The sequence below is a fragment of the Apteryx rowi genome, unplaced genomic scaffold (genome assembly GCF_003343035.1).
Source record: "Apteryx rowi isolate R43461 unplaced genomic scaffold, aptRow1 scaffold_827, whole genome shotgun sequence".
Taxonomy (NCBI): domain Eukaryota; kingdom Metazoa; phylum Chordata; class Aves; order Apterygiformes; family Apterygidae; genus Apteryx; species Apteryx rowi.
In genome coordinates this window covers 199,069-213,727 of record NW_020451124.1, presented here as the reverse complement: position 1 = coordinate 213,727, position 14,659 = coordinate 199,069, and the positions used below count along the sequence as shown (strand labels likewise).

The 14,659-nt window shown below is 43.5% G+C and overlaps 1 protein-coding gene across 4 annotated transcripts in view; it reads right to left on the bottom strand.

Annotated features, from left to right (window-relative positions):
- RASGEF1B (RasGEF domain family member 1B) overlaps positions 1 to 13,186 on the bottom strand; it is a 34,573-nt gene extending 21,387 nt beyond the window's left edge. The window contains exons 1-5 of one of the 4 annotated variants that reach the window (XM_026089669.1): positions 13,090 to 13,119; positions 5,732 to 5,790; positions 4,999 to 5,114; positions 3,219 to 3,317; positions 586 to 768 (exon numbers count right to left, since the gene is read on the bottom strand). In XM_026089669.1, coding sequence (XP_025945454.1) covers positions 586 to 762 — 177 coding nt within the window. In that variant the 5' untranslated portion in view covers positions 763 to 768; positions 3,219 to 3,317; positions 4,999 to 5,114; positions 5,732 to 5,790; positions 13,090 to 13,119. Of the gene's footprint in view, positions 1 to 585; positions 769 to 3,218; positions 3,318 to 4,998; positions 5,115 to 5,731; positions 5,791 to 8,288; positions 8,444 to 13,053 lie in introns of those variants that run through there. The other 3 variants (XM_026089666.1, XM_026089667.1, XM_026089670.1) reach the window with 3 other exon arrangements.
- Between the last annotated feature and the right edge of the window lie 1,473 nt (positions 13,187 to 14,659).

Below are 14,659 nucleotides of genomic sequence, written 5' to 3'. Positions count from 1 at the left end.
TCAATGCACAAAAGTCTCTAGGCAGGCCAAGAATTCTCAGGTGACAAATGCCCCATTCGCATGCCCAGCTTCCGGCTGGGCCTCCGCTGATTCCCAACACCATGGTGCCAATTCAACATTTCAGTTGCTAACTGCAAGATCCATGTCAAGCTGAGATGCAGCTGGGAGGAAACGCAGTAAAACCCAGTTATCTTTAAACTAACTATACCCATCAAGTTATGCTGGTGATCCTCTCTCCTCAACCTGCCTTCGGAGGCCCTTCCATTCTTGACAGATTTTTAATGGTCAGTGGTGCAATCCATCAGACAGTAAGCCACGCTAGGTACTTACTTTACAAATGAATCACCAAGGTTGTGCATTAACAACAGCAGTAATAAAGGATTAGACTTCTTAAGTTRGGTGAGTACTGCATGCTGAACTCACATGGAGCACATCTGTTTATACTGCATCACTGCTGATCAGTCACTTGAACCCCTTTCCTAGCAATCTCACGTGACACATGCTGTTTTAGCTGCACGTCTGACAGTTTCCCTTTATGAGGTGCATCAGGCCTAGCCGTTTAGTTTGCGAGGTGTATAGACTTACATCAGGATAGTAATCTACATTGGGTACTAAGTGCTGGATCAGAGCTTCCAGAGACCCTGACAGGAGGTTGTTGTCGTGGTAATAGAGTCCTCCACAGTTGTCCTCTTTTGACTGATACAGGTTCCTGTTGTATCCGCTGCTGTCAAACATAGCTGCAAAGGGAGGTGTCTGTGGCATCCTTTCCTGAGGAAACACACACACACACACGAGAGAGATGGCATAATTATCAGGTGTAACATAAGAGACRTTCTAAACTCAAGAGCTGGTATCACAGCACCACGCTAGAAAATCAGTCTCATGCCCTAGGTTGCTTGCACACAGCAGTAAAGATTGTATCAACTTTCAACCCGTGCAGATTTCTCAGGAAAGGGCTCTGATTGCTGTCTGTTGCAATTACTAGGCGCTTCTTTTGCATCTTGGTGCTTTTTGTTAAATTACAGATAAGAGATTGAGGTTAAGAGTGAGGAGGAGTGTGCAAGGATCTTGGCAGAGATTTTGGAACYCAAACCTTCTATAAAGCTTTTGGGGATGTGGCATAACATTAATTGATGAATTTGGGCAAAATCCTGACAGTAGCTACATGAGAGCAAGACTCGGATGTGGAGGTGTTTTCAAGTTGTTATGGGCAGATGCAGCCCCCAATCAATGTGGAGGGACAGAAGGTAAAATAAAACTGTAAAAAAGGTTGTGTGTGATGACAGTTTCCTTGTGTGACAGGAGAGCCACGTAACTCCAGTCAAAAGCTCCTTTTCGCCCACCCTACCTGGGTAAATCAGCTGTGGGTTTTCCCAAGAACACTGTGACAGGTCTGACCCAAGCTAAAACTTCACACTTAATAGCATCTCTCTTCACCTATTCTCTGAGCGGCTCCACAGAAACTTGGAAAGCCTGTGTACAGTTGCTTACCAATGTAATCAAAGATGTAAGCAGAGCTGGAGCTCTGCTCAACTCTCCCTCTAAATTTTGGGAGAAGGTRAAAAATCCAGCCCTGTGTTTTCCAGCTCCAGATGTGCTTGTATTAGAGAAAAAATAAAGTAATTACTCATCAATCGGCATCTCAGTGCCTGTAGAATAAAAATGCCTTACCAAGAGAAATCTTAGATGAACCAATGCTGTGGGCTGTTCAGTCAACCAAGTTAGCAGGTGGGCGGAGAGGGGGCAATGACCACCCAAGAGCTCTTTTGGTGATGCAGTATGTGAAAAGGCCAAAAGATAATGTCTCTGATTACTTAGGAGGTGAGTTATACCCCCCTTCTGTCTCCCCTGCCTTCTGGTAGTAGCAATTCTTGTCAGTTTGTTAAAGAACCTAGGTTTTATAGCCCTTATTGCAAGCTAGGTTTGTGTATTTTTTGTATTTTAACCACAAACATGCTTTTTTTTTTTTTTTTTTTACTCCACTACCAGAGTTACTGCACTGTGAGCACTAATGAGGCAGTTGCATTCAGGGAGCAGAAAGATCAAACGAGAAAGGAATTGCACTCTGCTTCCCCTCTCCACAATTAGGAGGTAAGGGAGATCAAATTTTGAAGATAATTTTCACAGGTTGCTGTGCTTGTGTTGACAGAGCATGTGCATGTGCCTGAGAAAAGCTTTAATGCCTCTGAGCCATCATTGTAAGTGCAGATGCTGTTGCTTTTCTCTCCATTGTATCAAATCCTATTTGGAAAAAGGCTCTTTAAAGCCACAGTCCTTGGCGAASACCAGTCTGTGAAGGCACATGATTTTGAGAACAACTAGTAATGTGACAGCCTGGAGATAAGTAGCATGCCGCCATCTGTGTGCTCTGCGACTCAAAACAAAGCACTTTTCAGACCGATCTCAGTAGAGACTAGAAGCTATTAAGTTATTAGCTGGATTCCTGGGGACCTAAAGCACTTCATATAGAGCCAAAGACTCACTGCTTCTGGCAGCACGTCTGGATAATGGAGGCATTCAAACCAACACAAGACTAAGGGATTCAGAAAGTAAACAATAAGAGAAAGCCAAACTCCATTGCAAAGATAGAGAAGGACAGTGAACAGAGCCTCCCAGCCTACATGACCTGCACTAATCTGCTTTTTGAGATGCCAAAAGGCATTTGCATCAAAATGGGAAAGAATGAGGAGTCTCCATGTCTGAAAAGTCACATTAGTCACTTTGTGCAGCTGTTCAACCAAGGATTCAATTCCTTCCAGCCCAATGAATTGGGAGGAAAGAAGAATAAAATAAACACACGTGCCGCAGCCTAAGAGCACAAGGTGCAGGACTGAACAAAACCAGGTCCGGTAGAAGAGATGCTGGGCAGGTGAGATGCAACACAACCACTGCCACGCTGTGCAAGGATAAAGCCTCCTGACAGAGAAAGAAAAAGTCTTTCAGACTCTTCACAAGGCTAGCAAAGTTAAAGAAACAAAGTATTAATGAGGGGCTGACAGGGCACTTCTGCAATATTTCCTGGGCTTTCATATGGTGTAAAGGTCACTATGTCTTAATTGCAAAACAGACTTGAACAAATTCAAAATATTTTTAAGCCCACTAGTGCTGAAAGATGTTCTGTTTGTACCAAAATTCAGAAGCCGTTTCAGCTACTGTAGAGAAGTTTCTTCAGCCAAAAGGCAAGTAATAACGGATACTTTGTAAATACTGTCACTCACCAAACATTTGTAGCCCTGTGGCCTCCAAGGTAATACTCCACAAGGAAAGTGAGAAAGACTAGTTCGGTTCTGCAAAACCACTTGACATCACATTTGGCACTGTAAAAAAAACAGAGAGAGGAGATGATTTGAATCCAGATCTCATATTAACCAAATAAGCCCAATTCAGGGTGAGAATGGAATTTGCAGAGGTTTTATCCAAGCTAACCATCAATCATTAGTTATGATTTCACATAACCCTCAAAACCCAAAGCAGAGTTAGGTAGTATCTCATATATCATCAAAGCTTGAGGTGATGCAGTGCTTGAGGAAAAACCTCCTGTTTTGCATATCTCTAAAATTCAGACTACTAGTACAGTAAGAACTGAAACAGGTGTGAATCACAGAATGGGTTTCTCCAACTTCTTTCACCTGTGCACATTATATGTTACTGCCTCTGTAAAATACCAAGTTTTTTAGAAGGTCCACAGTGCAGAAATTCTAATTACTAACTCCCAAAGGGAATGAGATCTCTTAGAAGTCTGCAATCCCCTAGCTCTTAGCACAGCAAATTACCCCCAGAACTGCTCATATCTTTTTTTGAACCCGAACTAAATTTAAGATCGAGAGCCTCATATRGCCTGAATCAAGAGGGAAGAAAAAAAAAMCAAAACATCAGATCATTCATAGATACACTGACTGATAACAATATAATAAAATCCCAGAAGTCAGGCCCTGAAAAGTACATATTGGTTCATTTGTTTGCTATCCACTTATGGAAATCACTTGACAGAGACAGCTCAGTTCTGCTTCAGCGAGACATCGAGCTATACTAGGTCAGAGATGCTCTATATGCTGCACATTCAGACAAAGAGGATTTCACTCACAAGTAAATGAGACACAGAACACGTTGTCCATGTGATGAAAAGGAATGATATCAAAGTGCGAGGGAGATAAATATAGCACAGCCAACARGATGATTCATATAACACATGTGCTTTTCCAGCAGAGTTCCTCTGTCACCTTGACCTTGACTCTTTTGCTCTATTTCATAAGGAGGCAGAGATAAAAAGCAGCATACTTTCTTCTAAGTAGCTCAGGAGCTAAATACACAACACCAAGCTCTTCCTTTAAAATAACTTCAGTGAACTTGAAACGCTGGTCATGGAGCAGAATCTGGTCTACAAAGTCTTGCAATATAGAGCAGAGGTATCTTGGGACCTAAAACTATTGATAAACTACAGCAATACAACATTCTGAAAAGCAGGACATAGAAAAAACTGAGACAGGAAAAATGATTCAGGTGAAAAATATTCCGAGAGTTAAAACTGGAACTTTTAAACTGGGCTCTGGAAACATTTGGCTATGAAGAAAATGCAAGACATTTTCTTCTTTCTTTTTTTCTTTTCTTTTTTTTTTAAAGGAGAAGATAGGGATTTTTTGGGGTTGAAGAGCTGACTTGAAGGAAAGAACACTGAAATCATTTCCTGGCTCTATTACTGTTTTCTGTGACTGAGAGCAGTTAATAACTCTCCACATTGTGGAAAGAGGAATAAAACAGTTTTTCTGTATTTAGTCTCATTATGGAGAATGTGAGATCTTGGACATTCAGGTCTGCATTCTAACTTTGAATAGCATCTCACAAGAAAGAAGTTACAATCGAGCTAGTAACAGTCACGTAAATAGAATGCCAGAAGCAGAGATGATGCGCTCAAAACCCCACCATTTCCTGCAGCATCCGAGTTTCAGTTTGGCAAAACCAAAGGAATTAGATAAAGCTTCCATTCTGCTGAGCACTCACCCAAACCTCGACATTCAGCAACAGGAAAGAATCAGTTTTCTACTAGCAACAGTAGAAGGTTACAATGGTTTGTTCTCTTTTCATTTACATTCAAGAGTTCTGTCTGCACATCAGGCCTACAAAACAAATGCAACAATATGGGTAGCCTGTCTCCTTTATAGAGGTACCCACCGAGTGACTCACTACTAACCATGAAAGGCACCTTTAAAGCCATTACCAAACTTGTTCATCTTTTCTGACGTGTACAAGTCATTCCCATAATACACAAGGAAGCTCCTTCAGCCAGAGGAACGGTGACTGAATTTGTTAYGAATCCCAAACCACACCTCCTCATAGAAGATGCAAACCTGAAGTCTGTGGTCATATCCCCTCAGAGTTACTTCACTATGTCTGTCAGAAACCCCAAACCACATTTAGAGAACAGCTGCCCTCCCTGCTGCGCATGCTTTAGCTGTTCTTAAGGGAGGCTGCTGTAAAATTGGGGTATAGAAAAGCAAAAGACTGCTGGGCAAATGGTGACGGATCTTAAACAGTTTGTGACAAGCTGGGAAAGCGTGAACAAGTCAGAATGAGCCCTGGCTGTAACATGTGGAAAGGAAGTAAGGACTAGGTGCTTACCAGCAAAGTCCAGCCTTATCTTAAGTGTTTCTGAGGTGTTTGTGAAAAGTGTAGAGCATTTTAGATCGTGATCCAGGCTACCCAGAACAAAAGCATACCAGACACAGAGACCAACCTTTGCATTCCATGCAGCTGGGAGTGCTAGCTTTGTTTACCAAGCATTTGGTTTTTGTGCTGAAAGGTAAAGTGAAATTTTTTAGATTTCTTATCTTCATAGTAGCTTGATCTGTAAACTCCCAGATCAGTGCTTCAGATGTCTTACCTGCAGAAACTAAGCATATGGAACTATCACAGCTTAAGTTTTCCTTCCTGCAATTCTTCTGAGATATAACCTCACTTGCCATATAATTCTGACAGCATGACTTTAGCATCAACTTTCATTCACAATTCCTTCAACTATATCATCTTTCCTAGAAATACTTTAGAAAATATTTCTTATTACTTGTATTTTGTAAGAGGCAGAGGACTAGAAATGGTTTTTCATACCTGCACAGGAGTTGGAAAGGGAAGTGACATGAGCTTTTTCTTGGCTGAAATGGACAGCAAGATACTAATAACTTAGAAGCAATCCACCATATAGTAATAAGAGGGCTAAAACTATCTGGGGGTAATACTGCTAGACAGCGATGTAACTGTAGAAACACATCTCACGCCCAGCAGCAAACAGGGAGTCTTCATCTGTGGCAGGAAAAGCAAAGACCTGAGTCAGACACAACAAGCAGGACCGAGCCTTGAGCCACTTCATTTTCACCGAAACAGCAGAGGATGAACAATTTTATACAATTCTCACTAAATTACCCAGGCAACAATAGACTGCAAAGGAAAAAGAAAACCCCTAGCAAGCAAAGAACAGCTCAAGAACTAGATTTCAATTAAAGGCTTTTTCCTCTTGAATGTGGAAAGAAACTCTTTCTTCATTCTTGGTATAAATAGAACCAGCTGAAGATGGGGGAAGGTCAGATGCACCACCTCTGACAGCTCGCTCACACACAAGAACTTTGGCACAGTAATTAAGCAGATCCTGAATCATTCAGGACTCTGCTTAAATTCCTTGGATGCTGAACTGCAAGTGTGGGTGGACATGCATGCATATGTGTTTATGCTTGGGAGCGCTAGGAAAAGTGCAGGGGTTTTAAGAATCTGCCAGGGTGGGGAAAAAAAGGGGAAAATACATAGAAGTTCTTCTTGATGTCAGTGTGCTTTGACTCTATGCAGCCCTAAGCRCCAAGAAACAACCCTTTTTCTACCCTTCCCCCACATTCTTCCATGGGGCAGGCAGATCAAAGCGAGTCTAATGATGCTGGGGAGGGCTGTGTCACAGCAGCGCTGCAACGCCAGCAGGCATCGTGGCAAAAATCCCAATTGCAGGAAAATCACCTAGGCCAAGAGAGCATGGCATATGTTCCTTCCAATCAAAACAAAGGAAACAATCTGTCTGCGTTGCCGGACACTCAAACGCAGCAGCCTTGAAACACAGAACACGAAAACAAGACCACATGTATAACAGGCAAATTAGATTCCTCGAAACACATGTATCCTACGGTCACAGTGCAGCTGAGATCATAGCTGCAAAGTAAAACCAGCGAGGCAAGAATTATAAACCCAAAAGACAAGACACAAAGAGTAAATATTACTGATAAAGACTAAAGATTTGACAAATCTTTTTAGTTGCAAGTACATTTTTTAATTTATTGACAATTTCTTCATCTTGACAACGTTCCTTTAATTTAATACTTGTTACGCAATTTTAAGTCACAGGTAGAGCTGTCCTCCTAGAAATTTGTTTGTTTTGCCTTGTAAATCTCTTTGATAATCCAACACCATATTTTTTCCACTTTTGGAGAAAAGGTTTATAACATGAGCCATCCAAGATAAGTATTCGTTATCAGTGACATGATGGATTAGCACAGTGGTAATTACATGTCACAGGCCTCCTAAGATGCTGGAAAAGTTCAGTCCATTGCACGTTCCACAGTGAATCCTGTAAAGCTCGAGTGATTTACAGAATGAATTAAATGCAAAAACAAGCACAAAGGCCTCAGACCAGCCAAAGCATGTAACAAAATACCATCCGTCTTAAAAAGCAGACAACAAGCGAAGCTGCTCTTTCCTATCAAAATTTAAGAGAAGACAGCTAGAGTAAAAGCAAGGAAGTTTCAGAAGACAACTGATACTGGGATCATATTAAGAAGTAACTTTTTCTAATCTCCTAGGATATATTTTCCTTTAGAAAAAATCATAAATGGGCTTTCCTCTAACCACCTTATTTAAAATAAAATGAATGCATAAGCTGAGTATGAGCTCCTCAGTCCTAAATGTTATATTTAATTCAAAATTAAGTATTACTGGTAAAAACATAGTTTATTGGCTAGCCCCACACAAAGCATCAAGAAATCAGCTGGAACTGCTGATGGCAAAATTCAGAGCTTTGAAATAAGACAACAAATATATTAAATGCAAAGACAACATAAGCACACTACTAAAACCGTATGTTTTCTCTAACTTACTGAAGCAGGGTAGGGTTTTTAGAATAATACAGCATTCCCCAAACTGCACCCAGAAAAGTACAGAAGAATTTTGCCATTTGTTCTGTTGAGAACACAGGACTCTTGAATGCCACAACGAGAAAAGACGTAACACACTGTAGAAAAAAGCACATGCATTCACCCCACCTCTTCAGCTGCAGACTGGCTCAGTCAGGGCTCCCATCCACCAGCACCAGCGCAGAGCTTGAAAGTCCAGAGGAGGTTACCGCCTGGCCTCCTCCTCTGGTGCAGGGACAGCTGAGCTGCTCATCAATCAGCTGATGAACTGCTGCAGTTTACAGTCAGGAGCTTTAAGGCAAACCAAAAGCAGGGATGATTTACTTCAAAACATCACGCTGTAAACTGAGTGATTCAGCAGCTGATTCACGGTGGCTCAGCTGTCCAGGAACGGGGCATGGGGTGGGGTGGACAGCTGGGAGCTGCAATGTCATCCATGCTATGCCGTCCTCACTAGTGAATCAGAGCCCTGACTCTCGTTTCCATAGCACACTTCATACCTCCTGTGTGCTTCAAACTCGGTCTTTGGTCCGTTCTTCATACAAGTGAAGAAATGGAAAAGTGGTGTGGCCAGTGGGGGCGGGAGCAGGTTGCCCTACGTGACCATCACAAGAGTACCGCTGACCGCAACACTTCTGCTAACCCTAGGGGATGCGACCCATTTTATGTGACAGGGACATGAACCTCTGTAATCCTAACCCACCCACCTCAGGTGACTGAGGCCAAAAGATAAGGTTTTTTTCATCTGCATGTTCGCTGTCTAAGAGCGGGTCTGAACGAGTTCACAGTGATAGCCAGCTTCATAAAGATGTCTTCACACAGGCATCCACGGTCAACAGAAAAAGCATCATCTCCGTGCTTAGACCTGGCAGCTAAAAGTTTGGTTCCGCTTCTGACTCTGCTGTGAACTTCTCACGTGGCTTTAGTCAAGTCACTCAGTTTCTCATTACTGCATTCCTCTCCTTGACAGTACAAAGAGGGATTAGTGTAGGGTTATTTCCTTTCATTAAGTACCAAGATGTTTTTCAAAAGGGGTAAAGAAGGTGTATACCACTATATTAATGCCAGAAGCACAGCACTAGCCTTAAGCACGAAGCTCTCTTGACATGGTTCCCTCTTCAACCTCAAAGCRAGACACCTTTTGAATTCAAAAGCCGTTGCTCTTTGCAGACATTTATGCTTTGTCCTTTGGTGAAACCTACAATATGCTTAAGGAGAGCACCATTCCCTTTTATAATCGTAATGGACAGCCAGGTTATAATCTGCAACAGCGAGCTGCAGTAGTGCTAATAACAGCACTTACTTAATTTCATTTAATTGGTTCTGTCTAAAACCTCATCACCCAACTTCTCATCTCCATTTAAAGGATTCAGAAAAATGCTGGTTTAAGGCAAAAGGTTCACATAATCTCTGGTTTTGACTTAAGGAGTAACTTACATTGCTATCAATAGTACAGAATATAACAGCATTTTTACTGATGCTTATAGACACACAGCTGGTTGAAAGCAATTCACATTAAGAGTTTTTGCAGTAGAAATATTTCTGATTAAAGCAAAACAAGAAAACACGCATGAGAAGTATACAATAATGTGTTTAGACTGAAGGTAAATAAGGACGGTCCCATTTTGACAGTAAGGCAAGCACATACACTTCTCTATCCGGATCAGTAGTACTCGCATAACATCTATTTATATGTGGGCTGAATATCAGCTAGTGGATTCTAGACAAGAGTTAGGCTAGAGGTATGATGGACAGTAAAACAGTTGGCTCCCATCAGCTGGACTGGCTTCTCAGGAACCCCCAAGGAGGACAGTCTACCTACGCTGACTCAAAAGACCTTTTTCCCTAGTCTAGGCAGGGCCACAGCAGAAATCTCTTCCATTGACACACTGCATCTGCTGGTTTCTGTCAGCTTTAAGACTTGACAGCAGTTTCCATGCTCAACAGAAGGTGGACCCTTGGGCTCCACAATCAATGGGTCAAAGTCTTCTCACCTTTCAAACAATTACACCTATTAAGTCAACACACAGCAGGTACGGTATTTAACAAGCACATACCAGCTTGGGGTGTAAAAGGATCATCGTAAACACAGGTAGCCAAATCTCTGCAGGATGTTTAAGGGGAGGATCAACTCACAGCCCTGATGGACAGGTACCGTCAGGTCAGCATACTGCTTTAGCGTAGAAAGCATCGGGCTTGTACCAATGAAAGCAATTACCTTAGAAAATATCCCGCTCCCCAGACTGACTCAAGCATATTTGTCCTCTGCCTTATTAGTTACAAATCTAAATGACTTGGGATGCTGGCCAATGCCGACTCACAGCTTCCCAGGCTCCTCTCTCTCTATTGGCCTGTAATCCGGTATTTCTGGCCCTATTTTCAGAAGTGACAAGACGCAAGCAGAATACCTGACCCCGTGGGAGGGGCAGGTAACCTGGGGAACATTTTAGTCTAGGGAGAAGATGCATTTTAATGAAYCAAAAGGAAAACAGCCAGAATATGCAAATCTGAGTCATGCAGTGCTACTCTAGAGCTATCTAGGAAGACAAAGCTGTATTGCTTCCATAATCCTGCCTATTTTCTAATTAAAAATACAGGCATACTGAGAGCCATCCTTATATGTTCCTCACTGCAGTAATTTAGGCTTTTTAATATTACTTCTCACAGCAGCTATAATAAATAAAAAATTAACAGTGGCTTTTAACTAGAAGTAGATTCTTTGTCTCCTGTTTGTAAATTATGTAATGTCCCCACTGTGGCTGCAAAATGCATTCTGGAACTTTTGTTTGCAAGCTAATTTTCCAGCAAAGCACTCACTAGATGATGTGGCTCTGTCCCACAAACCCCTGTCAAGCAAAATGCATTTATCAGTGCTTGCAAGGTACTGTTGCTCACCTACTAACATTTTGGGAAAGATGCTCAAGTAGGAGGCACCTGATCACTCACAAGTTTTGCCTCCTTACTTCATTTGCACATAGTTACCCTATTCCAACTAACAGCTTTTTTTCTGCATTGCTCAACTATCTCCTGAACAGCAGAACAGCGGTCTGGAGTTGCTCTGGAGGGTAAACTACGCAATGCTTCCTACATCGCCTCTCTTTGCGACACCTAGCGCTTGATATTCAGAAATGCTCAGAGCCACAGTGCATCCCTGCTATCAGAAGCTGGCAGTGTTCAGCATCTTCCTACCTTTACTGCAAGACAAAACATCTTTCTTTCTTTTTTCTTYTTCTTTGTTAACTACTCCGAGATACATAAACAAACTCCCATGTTTCCATTTTTCTTTTCAGTTCATATTCCTTTGCTGATGGGACTCAAACATTAAACTGTGCTTGTCATTTTGAAATGGTGTAACAGCAGCTCAGCCTCAAGTCCACAGAACAGGTATGCTGTCTTACTGCATTTCCAGGAGAGTGTTTAGATAACTCATAAAACTGTAGCACGAGTAACACTCTGTACCTCCCCCAAAAAGCTCAACGGAAAAAGGCTGTTAAGAACATTAACAAACAGGGATTTGTTGTACCATGCAAAAAACATTCTAATCTACGCATGGTGGTGGTGCTGCTGCTAGCTTGACCCATAATAAATTAGTACTTTCTTTTCTCTTTTACAAAAGATTAAAGAAAGCCAGAGCAGCTTGTTTCAGTTCTGCCTGTTCAAAGGAGTGATAGCCCCATTGCTGGCTCAAAACCAGAGCGAGGTCTCAGCTATCAGCGCTCTCCAGCGTGGCTCACCAGCTATCTGYCTGTCCCAAGTATACTGAGCGTTCAGTTTTTAGCTGATTCACAGATTCTCTCCAAGACACCTCATTTAGAAGCTATAAGATAAGGTTGAGAAAGCAAGAGTTTCTATACCATTTCCAGAACTGCTCGTCTCTGGGTTGGGAATGAGGCTTTTTAAATAGAGACACACAACAGAAATACAGTCCTGCTTGCCAGGGTCCCCATTTCCCACAGATAACCTGGTATCTCAGARCACTCAGGCTTTAATCTCATTCAAAACAACCCCCCAGCACTCCTTGCTTAGATGGACAGCTCTCTAGGGCACAGAGTAACTCTTTGTCCATTGCTCTGTTTTCATTTCCCAGGCCATTCTCCTCCTTTGAGAGAAGCCAGCCCTCTTCCCCTCTTTCAGAGGAACTCTAAGAGTCTTCCTCACCCCTCAGTGCTATACTTAGCTTTAAACACACACAGACAGGGAGGCATTGCTTATTGTTATGGCTGCCTTGGTTTCTAGTCTGGCCTAAGCCCAGCATACTGGACATATCTGACAAGCAATGCGTCAGTTTTAGGCCATTTAACAACCGTTCCTCTCCCTCTGACCTGGAATTGTGATCTCCCCCATTCCCGCCTTGCTTAAGACACAGACCTGAAGTTTTACCTCAGTCATACCTAGCAGACACCCAGAAAAAAAGAAAAAAAAACAAACAAACGGATTTTGGCCACACCACACACACACACACCCGTCCTGCCCACATACGTGATTTACGCAGCCCTACAATAACAATGTGACTAATTAGTTTTCATCACTCCCACCCAAAACAGCATCCATCAATTGAGCAGATAGATTTTGGGGAAAATAGGGAAAGCATCTCTGTATGTTATCCTTAAAAAAAGGATCACGCCATCCGGCTCAGGACCCCCCCCCTTCCTTTTTAACACAGGGAAGGGGACTAGGAGAGGACCCAACCTCCCCCTGCCAAGTGCTTTTTCTGCTGGGTTAAAGTCTCTCTCCCCTTCCTGGCATCCCGATCCCCTGGAAGCGAACAGCTCAAACTATATAGATTCTGGTAGCTGATAAAATTAAAACTAGGAGGAAAACATCAGGAGGAAAGAGACCACCCTGCCGACGCTCGCAGGGAGGAGGCAGATGGAGGGACCCCCCCGGCCCGTACCTGGAGGTGCCCGCAGCCGCTCGCCGCAGCACTCACCCGGCCTATTGCCCCCGGCTCCGCTGGGCTCGGCTCCCGCGGATCGGCTCGGCTCCCCCACCGCCGCCTCGCCGGGACTCCCAGCGCGGCGGGCGGAGCGCCGGGACGCGCCGCTCCCCGCCCCGGCCCGCCCCCGGCCCCGCCGCCACCGCCTCCCCCCGGCCCCGGCCGCGGGAAAGGCGCAGCGGCACGGCGGGAGCTCGGCTAAGCCGGCTCTGAGCGCACAGAGTTTAAGCGTGCGGCCGAGGCCTCGCGGGATCTTGTAAGCGTTAGTTTCAAACCTGAAAATGAACAGCGGGGAGATAAGGGGAGAGAGGGACCGTACGGGTTCAGGACCACAGAGCCAGTCTGCCCTGCATCTCGCCTCCACCGGTGGGTTTAAGTGAATGCCTAGGGAAGGGCAAGAACAGAAGCATATGCGATACCTCCTCTGAGTACTCTCACAACTTGCATTTTCAGCACCAGAGATTTCCCGAGTCTGTTGTTGTTTGTTTAGCAACCCCCAACAGATCTCTCTTCCAAGTGCTTAACTACTTCCCCCCTTCAGTCCATCCACAATATTCTCTAGCAAAGACTATCACAGATCTTCTACAGCTCCAGGGAGAGCCACCATCTTCCACTTATTTTGACCCGGCACCTACTAGCTTCATCTGATGTCCTCTAGCTCCTGTACCAAGAAAGGAAGCGAACGCTTCGTTCCTGCACACCCTCCCCAGGGCACTTGGCCCTTTCTAAATTTCTTCCTCAGCATCCTAATTCATCTCTTTTCCATGCTGAAGAGTCCTACCTAACTCAGTCATTCCATGCACAGGATCCAGCTCTCTGATGATCCTTGTCATCCTTCTCTGTCCTTTTTACAGTACTTCTAAACCTGTTCAGGGATGAGGGAAGCTGAACTGCACATAGTATTCAGGGTGCATTCAAACCACAGATTTGGACAGCAGTACACCAACTTTCCCTGTTCTCTATCCCCATCTAGTAATTCCTGACCCATATTTGATTTGCCTTTTTGACTGCTACTGGCTACCGAGCTGGAACTATCTATCAGCACCCCCATGATCTTCCAATCRAGCAGCAAAAGTCAGGTTAGAGCCCATCATTTACATGGGAAGCTAGCTACACACATCCAATGTTTCATTAAAGACAAACTCTTCTGAACAGTTAAATGCTTGCAAGACAAGGGCCTCTAGCAACTATCTCCTCACACAGCCATAAAAGGAGTACACAAACCCAAGTTCTTTTGGCCAGGTTGATTTTGGGGGCAGTCACACAGTCCTGCCTACCTGCATTTCAATTCCTCTAAATTAAGTTTTTAAAAGGGAATACTTTAAAGTCTGTTTTTTAAATAATTCAGCAGGCAAAATAACTGACTAGTAAACTGCACCCAGTGCAAACACCCTTTGCCCACACAATTCCCTTTTTGGAACTGGGATTTCAATAAATGCATGTGTGATCTCACTGAGGATTCAAGAAGTGGCTTGCAAGTCATCAGCAAAGATTCTGGATTTTCATAAAAGCCTGGTCTGCCCCTTTGCACAGTATCACAGTGCAGTATAATGAAATTACGTTG